Raw genomic sequence first — 20,000 nt, 5'->3', positions numbered from 1 at the left:
TGTGCTTTGTAGGGTTTAATCCCGGGAAACGGGATTCCCGGGAAATGCCGACTGGACCATTTCTCGTTTCCCGGGAAATACAATAGCGGGAAACGGGAAAAAATGAATTTAAGAAAATAGCTGTACAGCCTATTGTAGCCTAAATAAAATTGCGTAATGACCATTACTGCAGTTAATACGGTAATTCGTCCACACAGCCCACACCAACCTGTTGAGTGAGTCACACACTGAGAGCATCTCTCAACAATGCACCACGCTCACCACGCTGATGGATTCCACCACGATGTCTTCTGCTGCCACGCCTGCCAGTAGTTTTGTGTGGAGATACTTTACAAACAACCAAAACAACGAGGATGCCACATGTAACCTCTGTGAGCGAGTGATAAGATGTGGAGGACGATCAACAAGCGGGTTGCTGCGACATTTGGAGTCGCAGCAACATAAAACTCTAGAAACCCCGCAAGTGAAGCATACTTAAAGTCACCAAAAGCCTCGTGGGCGAAATACTGTCAGAAATGGCAGCATATGACGGATTCTTAAAGCCGTGAATTTTGCACAAGCGGCGCTGGCCGTGATTGTTTACACTAGTTTATTGATTCAGTTCAGTTCAGTTCAGTTCACTTTATTTATACAGGAAAGGATAAAAAATGACATTTCACATGTACATTTAACTGGCCTGACTCAGTTACAAACTGGTTTTCAGCAGGTTCCTGTTCTGCAGTACATTAAACAAAAAATATTTATACAAGAACATGTTCAATTTCACTACATACAGTAGTATAGACCTGACAAGAACAATTATATTTACAGACATTCATTCATTCATCATTACGAAGACAACACCAACAGAGATTAAAACCTATGGGTGAATCGGATCAGTGAATACAGGTGTTTTCTAGCATCAACTGTTTGTAAGCTTTTTTGAAATGTGAGATAGAGGTTATTTCTCTGGTGTGAAATGGGATCTCGTTCCAAATTTTGGTGTATGTGTGGAAGAATGATCTTAGTCCATAGTTATTTTTGTATGCCGGTACTGGTATAAGTGCATGTGAGATTGATCTAGTGATGCGTTCTTGTCTTGTGTTGTGTCTTGGGAGTAGAGCTGTAAGTGTTGGAGAGGAGTAGTTTCTTAGCATAAAATAAAACTTAATGGCTAGACTTTTTGTATAGTTCTGAAAAGTTGGAGCAGAGGAGTGTGAGAGTGCAGTACAGTGGTGAGTCCAAGGTGGAAAGTTACCATGAATTTTATATGCTCTGTTGTAGAGTCTTGCTACGGGTTCTATGGTTTCCTTTGTTGTAAGTGACCAGATTGGAAGACAGTAGGATATTGTTGAAAGAAAAATTGCATGTAGGTATGTATTTGAAACAGTGACAGTGAGAAATGGTCTAATCTTACTGTAAACAAATAGTTTCTGATTTGCCTTTTTGACTAGGTTATTGATGTGATGTTTGTAGGTGAGGTGAGTATCAAGTGTTACTCCGAGGTATTTATAGGTGTCTGTTATGGTTAATGGGTGATTTGCAAAGTGTATGGGGTCAGACATAGATATAGATTTTCTAGGAGAACAAAAGTACATGCATTCAGTTTTCTTGACGTTAACAGTTAGGTGATTTGATTTCATCCAGTCATGGAGAAGGTGAAGATCAGAAGATAGTTTTGTATTTATGACATTAGGGTTTGGATCAGAAAAAAAGATAACAGTGTCATCGGCATATAATAAACAATTTGAAAATTTACAAACCTTAGGAAGATCATTAATATATAAAAGAAAAAGTAAAGGACCAAAAATGCTACCTTGGGGGACTCCCATATCACATGATATAGGGGGGGATTTCACATGACCAATTTTAACCACTTGGGACCTATTTGATAGATATGATGAGATCATCATTATCACAGAGGAGGAAAGTTGAAATGAGCTAAGTTTATTCAGGAGGATCTGGTGGTTCACTGTATCAAAGGCTTTACGAAAATCAATAAAAATGGCTCCTGTGATATGACCTTTATTGAGTGCTGTACGAATTCAATTGCACTTGAACAATGAATGTCACTTGGAAAGTAAATTAAATTGTTTGGCTATTATAGAAAGGCTGCTGAATGCTATCAGAATATGGAATCCATCTCAGCTTAATTGAAACACACAAAATAACTTGCTTTAACGAATTCCATTTATTTATTGTCAAATAACATTTCCATGATGAGGCTGTTCTTATGAGCAGACGATCACATGCAACAAACACGGCATTTCATATGAAGTTTTTATCTTAAATTATAATATTTGTTAACATAAATTCATTCTTTTTCTTTAATCCTATAATAAGAATGAGAATAATTATTGATATCAGCAAATAAGACACTACAGCATCAAATTAGCAACCCATAGATTTATAAAAAAAAAAAAAAAAAAAAAAATCTTCATTTCCCGTTTCCCGCTATGCCTAATTTTCTGGAAAAATATGAAACCCTAGTGCTTTGTGCTTGTGTGCTGTGTGTGTAACACTGTGCTTTGTGCTCATGTGCTGTGTGTGTGTGTAACACTGTGCTTTGTGCTCGTGTGCTGTGTGTGTGTGTGTGTGTGTGTGTGTGTGTGTGTGTGTGTGTGTGTGTGTGTGTGTGTGTGTGTGTGTGTGTGTGTGTGTGTGTGTGTGTGTGTGTGTGTGTGTGTTGAGTGTGTGTGTGTGACACTGTGCTGTGTGTGTGTGTAACACTGAACTCTGGGCCGCATACGGCTTGTTGGACAGCACCACCTTGGCTTTGCTGCTCTCTGGATTAACAGTGGTTCTGCTTCTCTGCCTTCCCCTCCTCCACCCCCACTCCCATCTCCATACACCCCTCTCCATCTCCCCCTTCCACTTTCTCTCTCTCTCTCTCTCCCCCTCTCTCTCTCTCTCTCTCTCTCTCAGTCTCTCTCTCTCTCAGTCTCTCCCTCTCTCTCTCTCTCTCTCCCCCTCTCTCTCTCTCTCTCTCTCCTCTCAGTCTCTCTCTCTCTCAGTCTCTCCCTCTCCTCTCTCTCTCTCTCAGGCTCTCCCTCTCTCTCTCTCCCTCTCTCTCTCAGGCTCTTCCTCTCTCTCCCTCTCTCTCTCTCAGTCTCTCTCTCTCTCAGTCTCTCTCTCTCTCTCCCTCTCTCTCTCTCTCTCTCTCTCAGTCTCTCTCTCTCTCAGTCTCTCCCTCTCTCTCTCTCTCTCTCCCTCTCTCTCTCTCTCAGTCTCTCTCTCTCTCAGGCTCTCCCTCTCTCTCTATCTCCCTCTCTCAGTCTCTCTCTCTCTCTCTCCCTCTCTCTCTCTCTCCCTCTCTCTCTCAGTCTCTCCCTCTCTCTCTCTCTCTCTCTCTCTCTCCCTCTCTCTCTCTCTCTCAGGCTCTCCCTCTCTCTCTCTCCCTCTCAGTCTCTCTCAGTCCTCTCCCTCTCTCTCCCTCTCCCTCTCTCTCTCTCTCTCTCTCTCTCCTCTCCCTCTCTCTCTCTCTCCCTCTCTCAGTCTCTCTCTCTCTCTCTCTCTTCCCTCCTCTCTCTCTCTCTCTCTCTCAGGCTCTCTCTCTCTCTCTCTCTCTCTCTCTCTCCCTCTCTCAGTCTCTCTCTCTCCCTCTCTCTCTCTCTCTCTCTCTCTCTCTCTCCCTCTCTCAGTCTCTCTCTCTCTCTCTCCCTCTCTCTGTCTCTCCCTCTCTCTCTCAGTCTCTCCTTCTCTCTCTCTCTCTCTCTCTCTCTCTCCCCTCTCTCAGTCTCTCTCTCTCTCTCTCTCTCTCAGTCTCTCTCAGTCTCTCTCTCTCTCTCTCTCTCTCAGTCTCTCTCAGTCTCTCTCTCTCTCTCTCCCTCTCTCAGTCTCTCTCTCTCTCTCTCTCTCTCTCAGTCTCTCTCTCTCTCTCTCTCTCAGTCTCTCCTCTCTCTTCCCTTCTTCTTATGCATAAATGAGATTTGTCTAGACGGGTGCTGGAGCGCACAGGCTCTGCAACCACAGGCCTCTGCATAACAAGCTCGTTATGCAAACGTGTCTGATTGGATGGCGCCGTTCCATTGGCTGCCACCGTTAGTGAGTGGGGGTGGGGCTGGGGGGGGGGGGGGGGGGCGTTGAGAGAGTGGCAGGGTAGAAAGAAAGAGTGAGACAGAAAAGGAAAGGGGGGGGCTGTTAGAGAGAGAGACAGAGTGAGAGAGAACATAATGGCAGGGAGATATGAGGGTGAGAGAGAGTGAGAGAGAGAGAGAGAGAGAGAGAGAGAGAGAGAGAGAGCCAGACACTGCTCGAATTGGTCGCCATGGCAACACAGCCAGGCTGCCGGTAGGGTTGGCGGGCGCTGCGGCAACGTGAGCCTTTCCACTGCGCTGCAGAGCACAACGCCTGCACGCGTGCACCACACACACACACATGCACACACACACACACACACAAGCACGCGCACGCACACACACACACACACACACACACACACACACACACACACACACACACACGCCTGCACGCCCTCTCCATCAGCCACACAGGCCTGTGCAACAGGCAGGCAGCGAGCAGGCCAGGCCACACAGCTGTCTGCTAAGCAGCAGGCTAGATCAGGATGGTCATGTCAACCCACACTTAGGCTAACAGTGTATCCCCAACTAAAATACCCTCACTGGCCTCCTAAAGACAAAACTTGTCCTTTTATTTATTTTTTTACTTTATTTTTTTATTTTTTATTTTATTGTGTCTTACTCATTGGTAACTTCATCCTCATTATAGGTACCAGCATTTCATTCTTACTCAAGATGTTAACCCCTCAATCAACAACACTTACACAAATAGTCAAAAATTGCATCCCACAAATGCAGCAGCTGTTGATGACACAAACAGCACCTGTCGAGTGTTAATCCATACAGCTTTCCAGATGTCTCATATTAAACAGTCTGTCGGAGGCTGTGATTGGCTGAACAGCTCCAGGTGTATTGTGTCTTGGTTGGGTTTGTTGTGGAAGCACGTGTACAGGTGAACGTGCCTCTGACTCTCTTGACTTAGAGTTACGGTTATACGAATGATCATGTAGCCATATGAAATCTGTTTTATTCTTTTTCCAAATCCGTTACGATCAATGCTGTGGAATGATGTATTCTAATATATATGCATACAGTATGTCATTGGATGGCAGCTTTTATCCAATGTGCCTTACAGTGCAGCGACAGCATAGGTTATTACAGTGCAGCGACAACATACGTTTTTACAGTGCAGCGACAACATACGTTTTTACAGTGCAGCGACAACATAGGTTTTTACAGTGCAGCGACAACATACGTTTTTACAGTGCAAACACCACAAGAAACACACACACCACAGACACACACGCGACAACAAACGTACACAAACAGCGACAACAAAACGTACCAAACATAGGTTTTTACAGTGCAGCGACAACATACGTTTTTACAGTGCAGCGACAACATACGTTTTTACAGTGCAGCGACAACATAGGTTTTTACAGTGCAGCGACAACATACGTTTTTACAGTGCAGCGACAACATACGTTTTTACAGTGCAGCGACAACATAGGTTTTTACAGTGCAGCGACAACATAGGTTTTTACAGTGCAGCGACAACATAGTTTTTACAGTGCAGCGACAACATACGTTTTTACAGTGCAGCGACAACATAGGTTTTTACAGTGCAGCGACAACATACGTTTTTACAGTGCAGCGACAACATACGTTTTTACAGTGCAGCGACAACATACGTTTTTACAGTGCAGCGACAACATACGTTTTTACAGTGCAGCGACAACATACGTTTTTACAGTGCAGCGACAACATAGGTTTTTACAGTGCAGCGACAACATACGTTTTTACAGTGCAGCGACAACATACGTTTTTACAGTGCAGCGACAACATACGTTTTACAGTGCAGCGACAACATACGTTTTTACAGTGCAGAGACAACATACGTTTTTACAGTGCAGCGACAACATAGGTTTTTACAGTGCAGAGACAACATACGTTTTTACAGTGCAGCGACAACATACGTTTTTACAGTGCAGCGACAACATACGTTTTTACAGTGCAGCGACAACATACGTTTTTACAGTGCAGCGACAACATACGTTTTTACAGTGCAGAGACAACATACGTTTTTACAGTGCAGTGACAACATACATTTTTACAGTGCAGCGACAACATACGTTTTTACAGTGCAAGCGACAACATACGTTTTTACAGTGCAGAGACAACATACGTTTTTACAGTGCAGCGACAACATACGTTTTTACAGTGCAGCGACAACATACGTTTTTACAGTGCAGAGGACAACATACGTTTTTACAGTGCAGCGACAACATACGTTTTTACAGTGCAGCGACAACATACGTTTTTACAGTGCAGCGACAACATACGTTTTTACAGTGCAGCGACAACATACGTTTTTACAGTGCAGAGACAACATACGTTTTTACAGTGCAGTGACAACATACATTTTTACAGTGCAGCGACAACATACGTTTTTACAGTGCAGCGACAACATACGTTTTTACAGTGCAGAGACAACATACGTTTTTACAGTGCAGCGACAACATACGTTTTTACAGTGCAGAGACAACATACGTTTTTACAGTGCAGCGACAACATACGTTTTTACAGTGCAGCCGTTTTTACAGTGCAGCGACAACATACATTTTTACAGTGCAGAGACAACATACGTTTTTACAGTGCAGCGACAACATACGTTTTTACAGTGCAGAGACAACATACGTTTTTACAGTGCAGCGACAACATACGTTTTTACAGTGCAGCGACAACATACGTTTTTACAGTGCAGCGACAACATACGTTTTTACAGTGCAGCGACAACATACGTTTTTACAGTGCAGAGGCAACATACGTTTTTACAGTGCAGTGACAACATACATTTTTACAGTGCAGCGACAACATACGTTTTTACAGTGCAGCGACAACATACGTTTTTACAGTGCAGAGACAACATACGTTTTTACAGTGCAGCGACAACATACGTTTTTACAGTGCAGAGACAACATACGTTTTTACAGTGCAGCGACAACATACGTTTTTACAGTGCAGCGACAACATACGTTTTTACAGTGCAGCGACAACATACGTTTTTACAGTGCAGAGACAACATACGTTTTTACAGTGCAGTGACAACATACATTTTTACAGTGCAGCGACAACATACGTTTTTACAGTGCAGCGACAACATACGTTTTTACAGTGCAGAGACAACATACGTTTTTACAGTGCAGTGACAACATACATTTTTACAGTGCAGTGACAGCATACGTTTTTACAGTGCAGCGACAGCATACCTTTTTACAGTGCAGCGACAGCATACGTTTTTGCATTGCAGCGACAGCATACGTTTTTACAGTGCAGCGACAGCATACCTTTTTACAGTGCAGCGACAACATACGTTTTTACAGTGCAGCGACAGCATACGTTTTTACAGTGCAGCGACAGCATACGTTTTTACAGTGCAGCGACAGCATACGTTTTTACAGTGCAGCGACAGCATATGTTTTTACAGTGCAGCGTCAGCATACGTTTTTACAGTGCAGTGACAGCATACGTTTTTACAGTGCAGCGACAGCATACCTTTTTACAGTGCAGCGACAGCATACGTTTTTACAGTGCAGTGACAGCATATGTTTTTACAGTGCAGGGACAGCATGTTTTTACAGTGCAGCGACAGCATATGTTTTTACAGTGCAGCGACAACATACGTTTTTACAGTGAGGCGACAACATACGTTTTTACAGTGCAGCGACAGCATATGTTTTTACAGTGCAGCCTCAGCATACGTTTTTACAGTGCAGCGACAGCATACGTTTTTACAGTGCAGCGACAGCATACGTTTTTACAGTGCAGTGACAGCATACATTTTTACAGTGCAGCGACAGCATACGTTTTTACAGTGCAGCGACAGCATACGTTTTTACAGTGCAGTGACAGCATACGTTTTTACAGTGCAGCAACAACATACGTTTTTACAGTGCAGCGACAGCATATGTTTTTACAGTGCAGCGACAGCATACGTTTTTACAGTGCAGCAACAACATACGTTTTTACAGTGCAGCGACAGCATACGTTTTTACAGTGCAGTGACAGCATACGTTTTTACAGTGCAGCAACAACATATGTTTTTACAGTGCAGCGACAGCATATGTTTTTACAGTGCAGCGACAGCATACGTTTTTACAGTGCAGCAACAACATACGTTTTTACAGTGCAGCGACAGCATACGTTTTTACAGTGCAGCGACAGCATACATTTTTACAGTGCAGCGACAGCATACGTTTTTACAGTGCAGTGACAGCATGTTTTTACAGTGCAGCGACAGCATACCTTTTTACAGTGCAGCGACAACATACGTTTTTACAGTGCAGCGACAGCATACGTTTTTACAGTGCAGCGTCAGCATACGTTTTTACAGTGCAGCGACAGCATACGTTTTTACAGTGCAGCGACAGCATACGTTTTTACAGTGCAGCGACAACATACGTTTTTACAGTGCAGCGACAGCATACCTTTTTACAGTGCAGCAACAACATACGTTTTTACAGTGCAGCGACAGCATACGTTTTTACAGTGCAGCGACAGCATACGTTTTTACAGTGCAGCGACAGCATACGTTTTTACAGTGCAGGGACAGCATGTTTTTACAGTGCAGTGACAGCATACGTTTTTACAGTGCAGCGACAGCATACGTTTTTACAGTGCAGGGACAGCATGTTTTTACAGTGCAGCGACAACATACGTTTTTACAGTGCAGCGACAGCATACGTTTTTACAGTGCAGCGACAGCATACATTTTTACAGTGCAGTGACAGCATACGTTTTTACAGTGCAGAGACAGCATGTTTTAACAGTGCAGTGACAACATACATTTTTACAGTGCAGTGACAGCATACATTTTTACAGTGCAGAGACAGCATACGTTTTTACAGTCCAGTGACAGCATATGTTTTTACAGTGCAGAGACAGCATGTTTTTACAGTGCAGTGACAACATACATTTTTACAGTGCAGTGACAGCATACATTTTTGCAGTGCAGTGACAGCATACATTTTTACAATGCAGAGACAGCATACGTTTTTACAGTGCAGAGACAGCATACCTTTTTACAGTGCAGCGACAGCATACGTTTTTGCATTGCAGCGACAGCATACGTTTTTACAGTGCAGCAACAGCATACGTTTTTACAGTGCAGCGACAACATACGTTTTTACAGTGCAGCGACAGCATATGTTTTTAGCGTGGGTGGCCTCCGTGGGAGCCCTGATCCTTAACCCTGGCAATATTAATGCCATGCTTATGTGCCGTATCTTTGAGTTTCATATTTTAATTATTTCCCCTTTGGCCTCTCATCACTAGATTTGAAATTGTGCCTTTGAAGAGACCTCTAACTGGAGACACATTTCCTTTGTTGTGCCAATGGTTAGATTCAGACTTTGAATCTAGCTGCAGCCTTAGGGGACATTCAGACCAAAAGCGTTTTTGGAGCTGCCAGCGTCTTTCTGCAATTCATTCTCTATCTAAGGACGCGCTAACGTGCTCCTCTTTTAATGAACGCACCTGGTGTTTCAGCGCTGGTGGCGTCTGTTGTTTTTGGAGGAGCGCTGTGGGCGTTTTAAAGCTGCAAAAAGTTGAACATTAGAGGAAAAGCGCCCTGATCGTCTTTTTCACTCCTCCTACCTTTTCTCCTCCCGAGGGATTTTCAACCTCGGCTGCTGCCAGAATTGGCAATAATCTGGCTTTCATGTTGACAGTGAACAACATCAAACAGACAAAACCAGCTGGCTACCGTCCGTGTGGTCGTTGTGTTCTGATCTCTACTGCACGCGACTGCAGGGGAAAACAAACGGAGCGCAAAAAAATCACCTAGTTTAACCAAAATCCCTTTGACTTTTGAGACCAGGGAACCAAGTGCAGGACTTCTGGGTTGGCCTGTTGAGCTCTATTCACCTTATGTTCAGACGCGGGGTGTCATGTTCAGACGCGGGGGTGTTATGTTCAGACGCGGGGGTGTTATGTTCAGACGTGGGGGTGTTATGTTCAGACGCGGGGGTGTTATGTTCAGACGTGGGGGTGTTATGTTCAGACGCGGGGGTGTCATGTTCAGACGTGGGGGTGTTATGTTCAGACGCGGGGGTGTTATGTTCAGACGCGGCGGTGTTATGTTCAGACGCGGGGGTGTCATGTTCAGACGTGGGGGTGTTATGTTCAGACGCGGGGGTGTTATGTTCAGACGCGGCGGTGTTTTGTTCAGACGCGGGGGTGTTATGTTCAGACGTGGCGGTGTTATGTTCAGACGCGGGGGTGTTATGTTCAGACGCGGGGGTGTTATGTTCAGACGCGGGGGTGGAGCCAAATTCTTCCGGGTTGTGTTAACACTTCCGCTGGTCACGGCACCAAATACAAAAGAACGTCAAAGGAAGAAAGTTGTTTTTGTAGCGGACAGTGCAGGCGGTAAAACAAAGAACGTAGCCTACTACTTTGAGCTCGGTACACAGCAAGCAAGTGGAGTATCCACTGTTAGCCAGGTCAGATAACGTTATCGTCGACAATGACGAGCACTTTTTTGTAAAACATACCTGGACTCCAACAAAGAAAGCTTCAGAAGGTTTTCTGTCCTCCGAGCGCAGCTCGAGTCACTTACGTCTATAAGACCTGCAGACGTTAACGTAATTCCCTGGAATGCGAGAATTAATGAGCCAGTTACGGCGTTGCATTCTTAGACATTGCCGTTTGCTTTTATTTGGTATGTTACATAATTGTTACAATTGGCTAAATTATTATATGTGTGTGTGTGTGTGTGTGTGTGTGTGTGTGTGTGTGTGTGTGTGTGTGTGTGTGTGTGTGTGTGTGTGTGTGCGTGTGCGTGCATGCGCGTGTGTGTGTGTGTGTGTGTGTGTGTGTGTGTGTCTTTCAGGTTGGTGGGATCCAGGCTGTGGTTGACAGTGAGCTGGAGGCGTCAGAGGTGGAGGAGGAGCGCGGGCGTCCAGAGCTGCTGGGCTCGGGGAGCGAGAGCAGCACGTACGGCCCCACCAAGAAGAAGAAGAAGAAACCCAGGGAGAAGAAAGAAAAGAAACCCAAGAAGAAGAAGAGAGAGGAGGAGGAGGAGGATGACGACGATGACGACAGCAACATGAAAGTAAGTTTGAATCTAGGTCAGAAGATCACTTTGACCATGAGGTGAAACCACATCGATGTCGTGAGTGTGACGTCATTTGCCATTTTGGCCGCTGCCATCTTGTTTCTTTGAGCCAGAGGTCAGAGGTTAGAGGTGATGTATTTGTCATGTTACAGCCCTTCACATGTAGATGTGATCATATTCACTTCTTTTTGCTATGGCTGATTTATCCTTTGATGTGCTGGTTTGCTTATGTATCAGGGAAACAGCGCCTTTTTGTCCCACGGGGCTGCCGTACCTGTGGTTAAGATGGCTGCCGCTCATGCACGCTGCAGCTCAGTCGGATTCACACTGAAGATTGTGGTTTATAACTAGTCTATGTCTCGTTTTGCATTGCTTTGTCACTTTTGTCCTGGCCCGTCTTTATGGGACCCTGTGACCGTGTGAGGAGTATCTTGGATTCCTCACGCATCCGACCGACGGAGCTCGCCCAGTGTCGGGAGGCTTCTGGAGGCCACGTCAGTTAAAGCCATGAAGCAAATGAAGCCTGATTCATTGTTCCTGTTCACATGTTAACTGATCATAATGCCAGTCAACCCCTATAGACACCAGAGAATAACAGCCAGAATTGAATATTGAGAATATGACTGGGCGTGATCATGTAACAGTAGCCATATTTGGCCCTGTCTCGGTTTTTGTATGTCTTGTATAAGTTTGTTTTGTATAAATCTGTACTGTTTATTGTTTCCACACAAAAAAGCGAAATTAGCTATGGAGACCAAAACGTTTTTTTTTCAACCAGGCTGTAAACGTGTTTATTTCTGCTGTAAAGTCGGGCATTTTAATATGGGGGTGAATGGGGTTTCTTTTGGAACCAGCCTCAAGTGGCCATTCGAGGAACTGCAGTTTTTGGTACTTCCGCATTGGCCTCAACCAGAACTCTCCCCCTTGGTCGAAACACACCAAGCCCAAAATTGTATGTTCTGTTTTGGATGAGCAACCAATTTCCATGGCTTATCAGCACAGCGCTAACACATCATAACTTAGCATCAGTCAGTCAATCAGCTCTCTCCTTAAATACTTTGTGGATACAAGATCTATCACCATATTAGATATTAATTGGCAGTTAGTATGGTCAAACAACAGTTTTTCATCAAGGAATTTCCATCACCAATTCATCCATTATAAGCTTATACATAGATTCTATCATTCTCCGAGGAAACTCCACCAAATGAAAATACTTCAGTCTCCCAATTGCTCATTTTGTCCTTATGGTAATCCAGGGACATATATCCATAGGATATGGGAATGTCCAAAGGTAATGGATTTCTGGAAAATTGGTTGGGTGTCGGTGGTGGGTGGGTGGGTGGGGTCAATCAGAACATAAATATTTGAGGTATCTTTTATTTTAACATGGGATATTCCTTCCGTTTAACACATTGACTGCCAGACGTTTTTTTTTGCTGTAGATAGCTTCTGCCAAGCCGTTTTTTGAGGATTATGGCTCATTTTATAAGAGCCGAGGATTCGTTTCAGCTTGGAGTTTGTGAACATACAATATCTCAAAAGTACTAATAGAATGTGTACTTTCTCTGTCTAAAAGAGTTAGTTTGTAGAGTTAGTAGTTATGTAAGCATTAGCAGTTGAATACAGCATGGTTTTAGCGTGAAAAAGAATATTCAGAGATAAACGGCTTTTTGTGAAATTGGATGGAACTGTCACTTTAACCATTCATTTTTGGCTCTCTCTCTCTCTCTCTCCCTCCCCCTCTCGCTCTCTCTCTCTCTCTCCCTCCCTCTCGCTCTCCCTCCCTCTCTCTCTCTCTCTCTCTCTCTCTCTCTCTCTCTCTCCCTCCCTCTCGAGTTGCTTCAACTCCGCCCTCCGTGGGCGGACAAGCTTGTCACCAGTCAGTGCTTTGCTGCTCTCCTGTGCCTGTCTGCACAGCCGCTGTTTGAGGAAGTCGGGATGGACTCACTCGTTTGGAGTTTTGGTTGAGAGAAGCTTTTGCGATTCTGGTCATATTTATGCTGCGTGTTTCAAAGTGTGTTCGTCCACCTGTAATCTATCACCCGATCATAGTAGATCGGCTGAATCTATTATGTAAATTTGCAATCCCGCATCGCCAGCAATCAGCGCGAAAAGGAGAATGGCTGGGCTGAGAATGGCTTGACAAGTTAAAAAAATGCTTTCCTTCCTCTAGCAAGGAGAGCACTGTTGCCACTTAGTGGGTCGGTGGAATGGGTTGTAAACGTTCGGTGGCTCCAATAATTATATAAGAGATGTAAAAGGCTTAGATGCACAACCCACCGTCAAAAAAAAAAAATCGATGCCAAAAACGTGTAAACACGTTGTTGGCAGGGAACAGCTGGATTCTGAAAACGTGTTCATACGTTGTTGGCAGTGAATGAGTTAATCTCGCCTTCACTAATAATTTTGTTTTATTCTTACAGTATTTTTGATGCTGTGGTGACCATACTGTATCTTGAATATTGCATACCTTCACCTAGTTGAAGAAGTAATGTACGGTGTATTTCATGGCAGGTGTAATGTCTATGTTTCTATATTATCAGAAGTGTTCTGACTGTCCTTTTATTATATGACATAAAAATAAATACAATTGATCATAAATAGCTTAGCGTCAGTGTCATTTTAAACGGCTCACCCCTCTCTCTCTCTCGTTTGTGTGTGTCAATTCATTTCTAAGTGATGTATGCTTTGATCTGTATCACCTCAGGAACCCAAGTCCTCCAGCCAGTTAATGCAGGAGTGGGGTCTAGAAGATGTTCAGTACGGCTTCACCGAGGAGGACTATAAAACCATCACCAACTACAAGGCGTTCAGCCAATTCCTCAGGCAAGTATCCATTGCCTACCTGGATTAGCATGCTATGTTACTATGTCACCATGTTACCATGTTACTATGTTACCATGTTACTATGTCACCATGTTACCATGTTACCATGTTACCATGCTATGTTACACTGCTCTGCCTCTACTGGGATTGGCAGAGTTCCTCACTGACAGGCTGTCAACAACAACAAAACTCCACACTGAAACTATAGCGCGGTGCGGCGAGCAAACTCTGCACTTTTAGTTTGAGCTAGAAAGCTGGGCTGTGTGTATAAAGAGTGTGTCTCACCTGAGTGTGGGCTGTGTGTATAGAGAGTGTGTCTCACCTGAGTGTGGGCTGTGTGTATAGAGAGTGTGTCTCACCTGGGCTGTGTGTATAAAGAGTGTGTCTACGGTGGGTACGGGGGTACGGTGGTGCAGTGGTAAGCGCTGTCGCCTCACAGCTCGAAGGTCCTGGGTTCGATTCTCACCTGGGACGCTGTGGGCGCTGGAGTTGTGACCCCCCCATATCTTCAGTGCCTACTGCCCAGGTGGGCTATCTCGTCGAAATTGGCCTTTCTGTGTGGAGTTTGCATGTTCTCCCCGTACCCCCCAGGGGGTTCCTCCGTACATAACCCCCCACTAAAAACATGCAGAAGATCGTCATCCGACCAGTGACGACAACATCTGAAGTTGGTCCAATGATGGTCCAATGAAGGTCCCCGGGCGCTGGAAAGAAAAGCGACCACTGCTCCTGGCCTGCCCCCTGGAGGAAAGGACAAGCCTGGATGGGTCAAATGCAGAGGACATATTTCACCGGCCACCGTCAGCATGAGTGTGTGTTGTGGCCGCATGCATGTGTTGTAGTGTGTTCGTGTGACAATAAAGACGGGCTGCCGTCTGAAATCGTGTTTTAATCTCACCTGGGCTGTGTGTATAAAGAGTGTGTCTCACCTGGGCTGTGTGTATAAAGAGTGTGTCTCACCTGGGCTGTGTGTATAAAGAGTGTGTCTCACCTGGGCTGTGTGTATAAAGAGTGTGTCTCACCTGAGGCTGTCTGGCTGGGCTAAGCCTCTGCTCTGACAAAGTGGAGCATGAGCTCCTGTGGTGCCCCCTGTGGGTAGTCAGCTGCTTACTGGATGCCTGTGACAGCCCAGCGGCACTGGGACTTAGTGCTCTGACCCACTATCTTTCACAGGCCAAACCTCAAGCTGTTGCCTGACAAATCACAAACATGACACACACACATACACACACATACACACACACACGTACACACACACACACACACACACACACACACATACACACACACACAGAGGCGAGGCGACGCGGGGAGGAGCACAACTTACGGGGCAGCGGGGTGTCTGCAAATCACGACCCGGCTCGCTGCTCCTCTGGTGCTGAGGGAGGTATACATTACATCAACAGGAATGGAGTGTGACATAATAACCATGCTGCTTTTTGTTTGTTTGTTTTGTTTATATATATATATATATATATATATATATATATATATATATATATATATATATATATTACAACAGCATATTACAATCAATTCACCAATTCAAATATTTCATCCAGAATCTAGGGTGGATGTGGGAGAAAATAGTAAGTTGTGATGCGATGTCAACATCACAGTTCATGTCATGTCAGGATCCCCCATTTATTTATGCCAGCGCCTTTTGGGCTATCTTTCATAATTATCCTTTCCTGCAAATAATAATGTTTGAGAAATAATATGAAGGACTTCAAAGCTAGTTTTGGAGTATCAGATATATCAACTTTGCCAAGCAGCACAACAGTATTCGATCAATCTAGGCACTTAGGCCATGTTCACATTACAGGCAAATCTGATTTGCTGACTTCCAATGCGGAAGTACCAAAAACTGCAGTTCCTTGAATGGCCATTAATCATCATTATCTTGATTGGTTTCCCAAATCTGATTTGGGAGTGTGTCCGCACTGCCACAAATCTGATTTTCAAGTCGGATATGTGTGTCCAGACCTCCATATGTGGTTTGGGACAAGTGACACAAATCAGACTTGGAGCGTCCAGACTCATAAAACCAATCCGGATAGAATCATTAATAGGTCACTAAAGTTCACAAATCAGATTTGGCCTCCTAGTCTGAACATGGCCTTAGAGTCTATCAGTCTGACGAAATATTGTCCGTCTGTCTCAGAGTCTTATTAGTCATCAGACTGATAGACTCTGAGATTTGTTATTCAGTAACATATTTTGATATTTTTGATATTGAGTGCAGAAACAAAAAACAAAACGATAGCTTGTTCAGAGAACCAGTTTGCCAGCTGCTGCTGCCAAAAAGATGCAACAACTGGCCCAAACCAAAATAGATGCATGTGTAATGAATAATTAATTAAGGAATTCATCCTCTTCCTCATCGCATCGGTTATTCTCCAAATCGTACGCATTGTTCTTGTTGGTAGTATCTTGTACTATCTCTCACAGGCCAAACCTCAAGCTGTTGCCTGACAAATCACAGACATGAGATACAGACCACAGCGAGGCGACTCGGGGACGAACACAACTTACGGGGGGCAGCGGGGTGTCTGCAAATCACGACACGGCTCGCTGCTCCTCTGGCGCGGAGGGAGGGAGGTATAAATTACATGGACGGGAACGGGAGTGTGACATAATAACCCTTCCCTTGTTGCTCTCTTCTCCCCCCCACTGGTTTTTACGCAGGCCTCTCATTGCCAAGAAGAACCCGAAGATTCCCATGTCAAAGATGATGACAGTGTTAGGGGCCAAGTGGAGAGAGTTCAGTGCCAACAACCCCTTCAAAGGCGCATCTGCCACCGCTGTGGCTGCCGCTGTGGCCGCCGCTGTGGAGACGGTGACCGTGGCACAGCCAATCACTGTCAGCAGCAGCCAGCCCAGCTGTCAGCCGGGGCCAATCAGAAAAGCCAAAACCAAAGAGGGGAAGGGTAAGAAGGAGTGGTGAAGCGTGTGAGAGAGCAGGATGCTGTGAGAGATCAGTGGTAAGAGGAGGGGCACTCCATGAACGTGACTGTGGTCCTTCCTCTCTGTGTGTCTCAGGGCCCGGGGTACGAAAGAGGAGCAAGAGCGTGAAAGACGTCAAGAAGAAAGCCAAGGCGAAGAAGACCAAGTCAAAGTCGGCCCAAAGTGGGAAAAAGAAGAAAGCGTCCTCGGTATGTGTTGTGCTGTAACGTCTTTGTTGTCACCCACAGTGTGGCTGTAATGCCCCTTCTGCCCACAGTGTGGCTGTAATGCCCCTTCTGCCCACAGTGTGGCTGTAATGCCCCTTCCACCCACAGTGTGGCTGTAATGCCCCTTCCACCCACAGTGTGGGTGTAATGCCCCTTCCGCCCACAGTGTGGCTGTAATAGAGAGCCCCAGGGATGACGTATTTTTGTAGTCGGAACGCGGAAGTCCCGGACTTCCTGGTTCTTCACTGTTTCTGCCTATGGGATTTTTGAATGGGTTTTTGCCGCGATGCTTCAAATAAGGTCTCTGGGCAACGCAAGCTTAATCAAACGCGAACCAGTGTTCAGCCGGATAATCTTCACACATGAGGACCACTTTCATCATGTGTGACACCCCACAGTTTTGAAGAGTAAATGCGAGCCCTAGAAGTAAAAAGCTTGTGCTAAGCTAATCCAAAACTACACACAGTGTCGCATAGGCTTCCACGTCACGTCAGCACTCAACCTGGAGTGTTGTTGATGTGTGCGCTGCTGTGCACTGATTACCCCGGACTGAACCAGGTGAGGGAAAGAGAATTTCCGTGTTCGTCCTAAGTGATGACGTTATTGACGTATAATATCCCCGTCGACTCAACAGTGTAGTCTAATTTAGCCGTTTGCTAGCTAGCCGCCCTTTTAATGGCACATAAAAGCTTAAAAACTCATGAAAGTGGTCCTCATGTGTGAAGATTATCCTACTGAAAACTGGTTCGCGTTTGATTAAGCTTGCGTTACCCAGAGACCTTATTAGAAGCATCGCGCCAAAAACCCATTCAAAAATCCCATAGGCGAAAACAGTGAAGAACCAGGAGTGTTAGCATCCATGATTTCCAGACTCGTTCCTGGGGCTCTCTATGCCCCTTCCATCCACAGTGTGGCTGTAATAGAGAGCCCCAGGGATGACGTATTTTTGTAGTCGGAACGCAGAAGTCCCGGACTTCCTGGTTCTTCACTGTTTCTGCCTATGGGATTTTTGAATGGGTTTTTGCCGTGATGCTTCAAATAAGGTCTCTGGGCAATGCAAGTTAATCAAACGCGAACCAGTGTTCAGCAGGATAATCTTCACACATGAGGACCACTTTCATCATGTGTGACACCCCACAGCGTCTAAAGGCAGACACTGTGAGGCATTCAGGGGACATCTATAATTTGTAGCTACAGAAAATAACCTGGGTTACACTTAAGTTATCTTGTGTTACTGGACATGTCACTAACTTACTCTTAACTCATTCATGGCCAGTTTAGGACTGCCAATATTTAGCACAGGCCAAAGATTTTCATAATTGTTGGTCATCTTTCAAGACCCACGTAAATTATCTATTAGCACCAAAGTGATTTGCAATACCTCAAAATGAAGATGTACGTCTCTGGGTTCACCAGGAAAAAAAAGTGAGCTTTTAGCATGTTCTGTACTCTACTTATAGCCATTTATATACACCCTGTTTTCACCAAAAAGGTCTCTCTGAGAAGATAAATTGCAGAAAATGGCATTTTTGTAAATCACACCATCTCAGGCAGAACTCGCTCTCAATTCTTTTATTTTGAACTGTATTGACATCAGACATGTAAATATTATTCGTTATGACACAAATTACAAAAAATATATATATATATATATATATATATATATATATATACATGAAGTGCTTTTTTTTACATTCAACAATACAGTTTACTCAGTGTGAGTGAGTGTGATCATAGAATAGAATGCAGAGATCAGTGTAGTCTCTCTCACACACACACACACACACACACACACTCCTTAGCGCGAGATCATCCGGGTCCTGTTGCATTGGAATCCAGTCTTCCTCGCCCTCGACAGGAAAGTGGCCGTGCTGCTTCGCTCTGTGTGAAAGCCATTTCTGTGGCGAGGCTGCTGTTCTCCTCCTGCTCACACAGTTGTGACTCCGTCTCGTCTCTTTCGGGCTGGGACACAGGAACGGGGTCGAGGGACCAGGATCGATCATGTTGGTCACGGGTTTGACTACCGCGAACGATCGATGTCCGCTGCCCTGCAACAAGCCGATCAGCTCGTGCAGCGCGCCGAGGGGCGTTTCAATGGCGTTTCTCCTTTGCACAAGGAAGCGCGTTTCTCTGTTTTCTGTTTTTTGCTCCTGCTCATTTCAAAACAACAGCTGCGGTATGTGTTTGATATTGTGTTGTCAGCTTGACTTTGAGGCTAGGGACCTGATAACATGTCACAGGCTGGGGAAGTGTTTGAACTACGCGCTGCACTAATAAAAACAAAAACACGTCAAACACGTCATTGGCCCTGAGGGCTATTCCTGATAACACGTCAAAGACGTCTTTGGCCATGAATGAGTTAACTGACTTACTCTTACTCTTAACTCTTAACTGACTTACTTAAGTAACTCACACTGCAGCACTTAAAGTCCCTGGAAACCAAAATCCACAAAAACGTTCTAACTATGTTATTTAGGGTCTTATGTTAGTAATTGTGTGGCTCAGAAATTATGATACATTACTTTCAACCCAAAGCCTTAAAATCGACACTTTTCTACAAGGTCTGGATTTCCACTTCCTCATTGAAGAGAGCGGTGCGCGAGGTGCCCAAATGCAAAATCTTATGACGTCATAAGCTCTATATAAGCTTTGTATACGCGCGCAACCCGCCCTCCTCCTTTTGTCCGTTCTTTGCCCCCACAGCGCTCGCTCAGTGTCTGTCTGTCTCCCTCCCACTCTGTGTGCTGTGTGTCGAGCGCTATGCTGCCTGCTCTCTCTCTCTCTCTCTCTCTCTCTCTCTCGGGACTAGTGAGAGAGAGAGAGAGAGAGAGAGAGAGCAGGCAGCATAGCGCTCGACACACAGCCTGGTGACGCGAGGTTACT

General features: G+C 44.9%; 1 protein-coding gene across 1 annotated transcript in view; it reads left to right on the top strand.

Moving 5' to 3' along the window:
* Nucleotides 1-20,000, top strand: part of chd5 (chromodomain helicase DNA binding protein 5) — a gene marked incomplete at both ends in the record, with an annotated part of 114,215 nt that overhangs the window by 41,086 nt on the left and 53,129 nt on the right. Inside the window, 4 exons of the mRNA XM_083661822.1 lie at nt 10,894-11,112; nt 13,826-13,944; nt 16,633-16,874; nt 16,987-17,099. Coding sequence (XP_083517948.1) covers nt 10,894-11,112; nt 13,826-13,944; nt 16,633-16,874; nt 16,987-17,099 — 693 coding nt within the window. The remainder of the gene's footprint in view (nt 1-10,893; nt 11,113-13,825; nt 13,945-16,632; nt 16,875-16,986; nt 17,100-20,000) is intronic.

The sequence above is a fragment of the Poromitra crassiceps genome, assembly GCF_964638095.1.
Source record: "Poromitra crassiceps genome assembly, chromosome: 27".
NCBI lineage: Eukaryota > Metazoa > Chordata > Actinopteri > Beryciformes > Melamphaidae > Poromitra > Poromitra crassiceps.
Note: the sequence above shows the minus strand (reverse complement) of the source record. Positions and strands in the feature narration are given on the sequence as shown.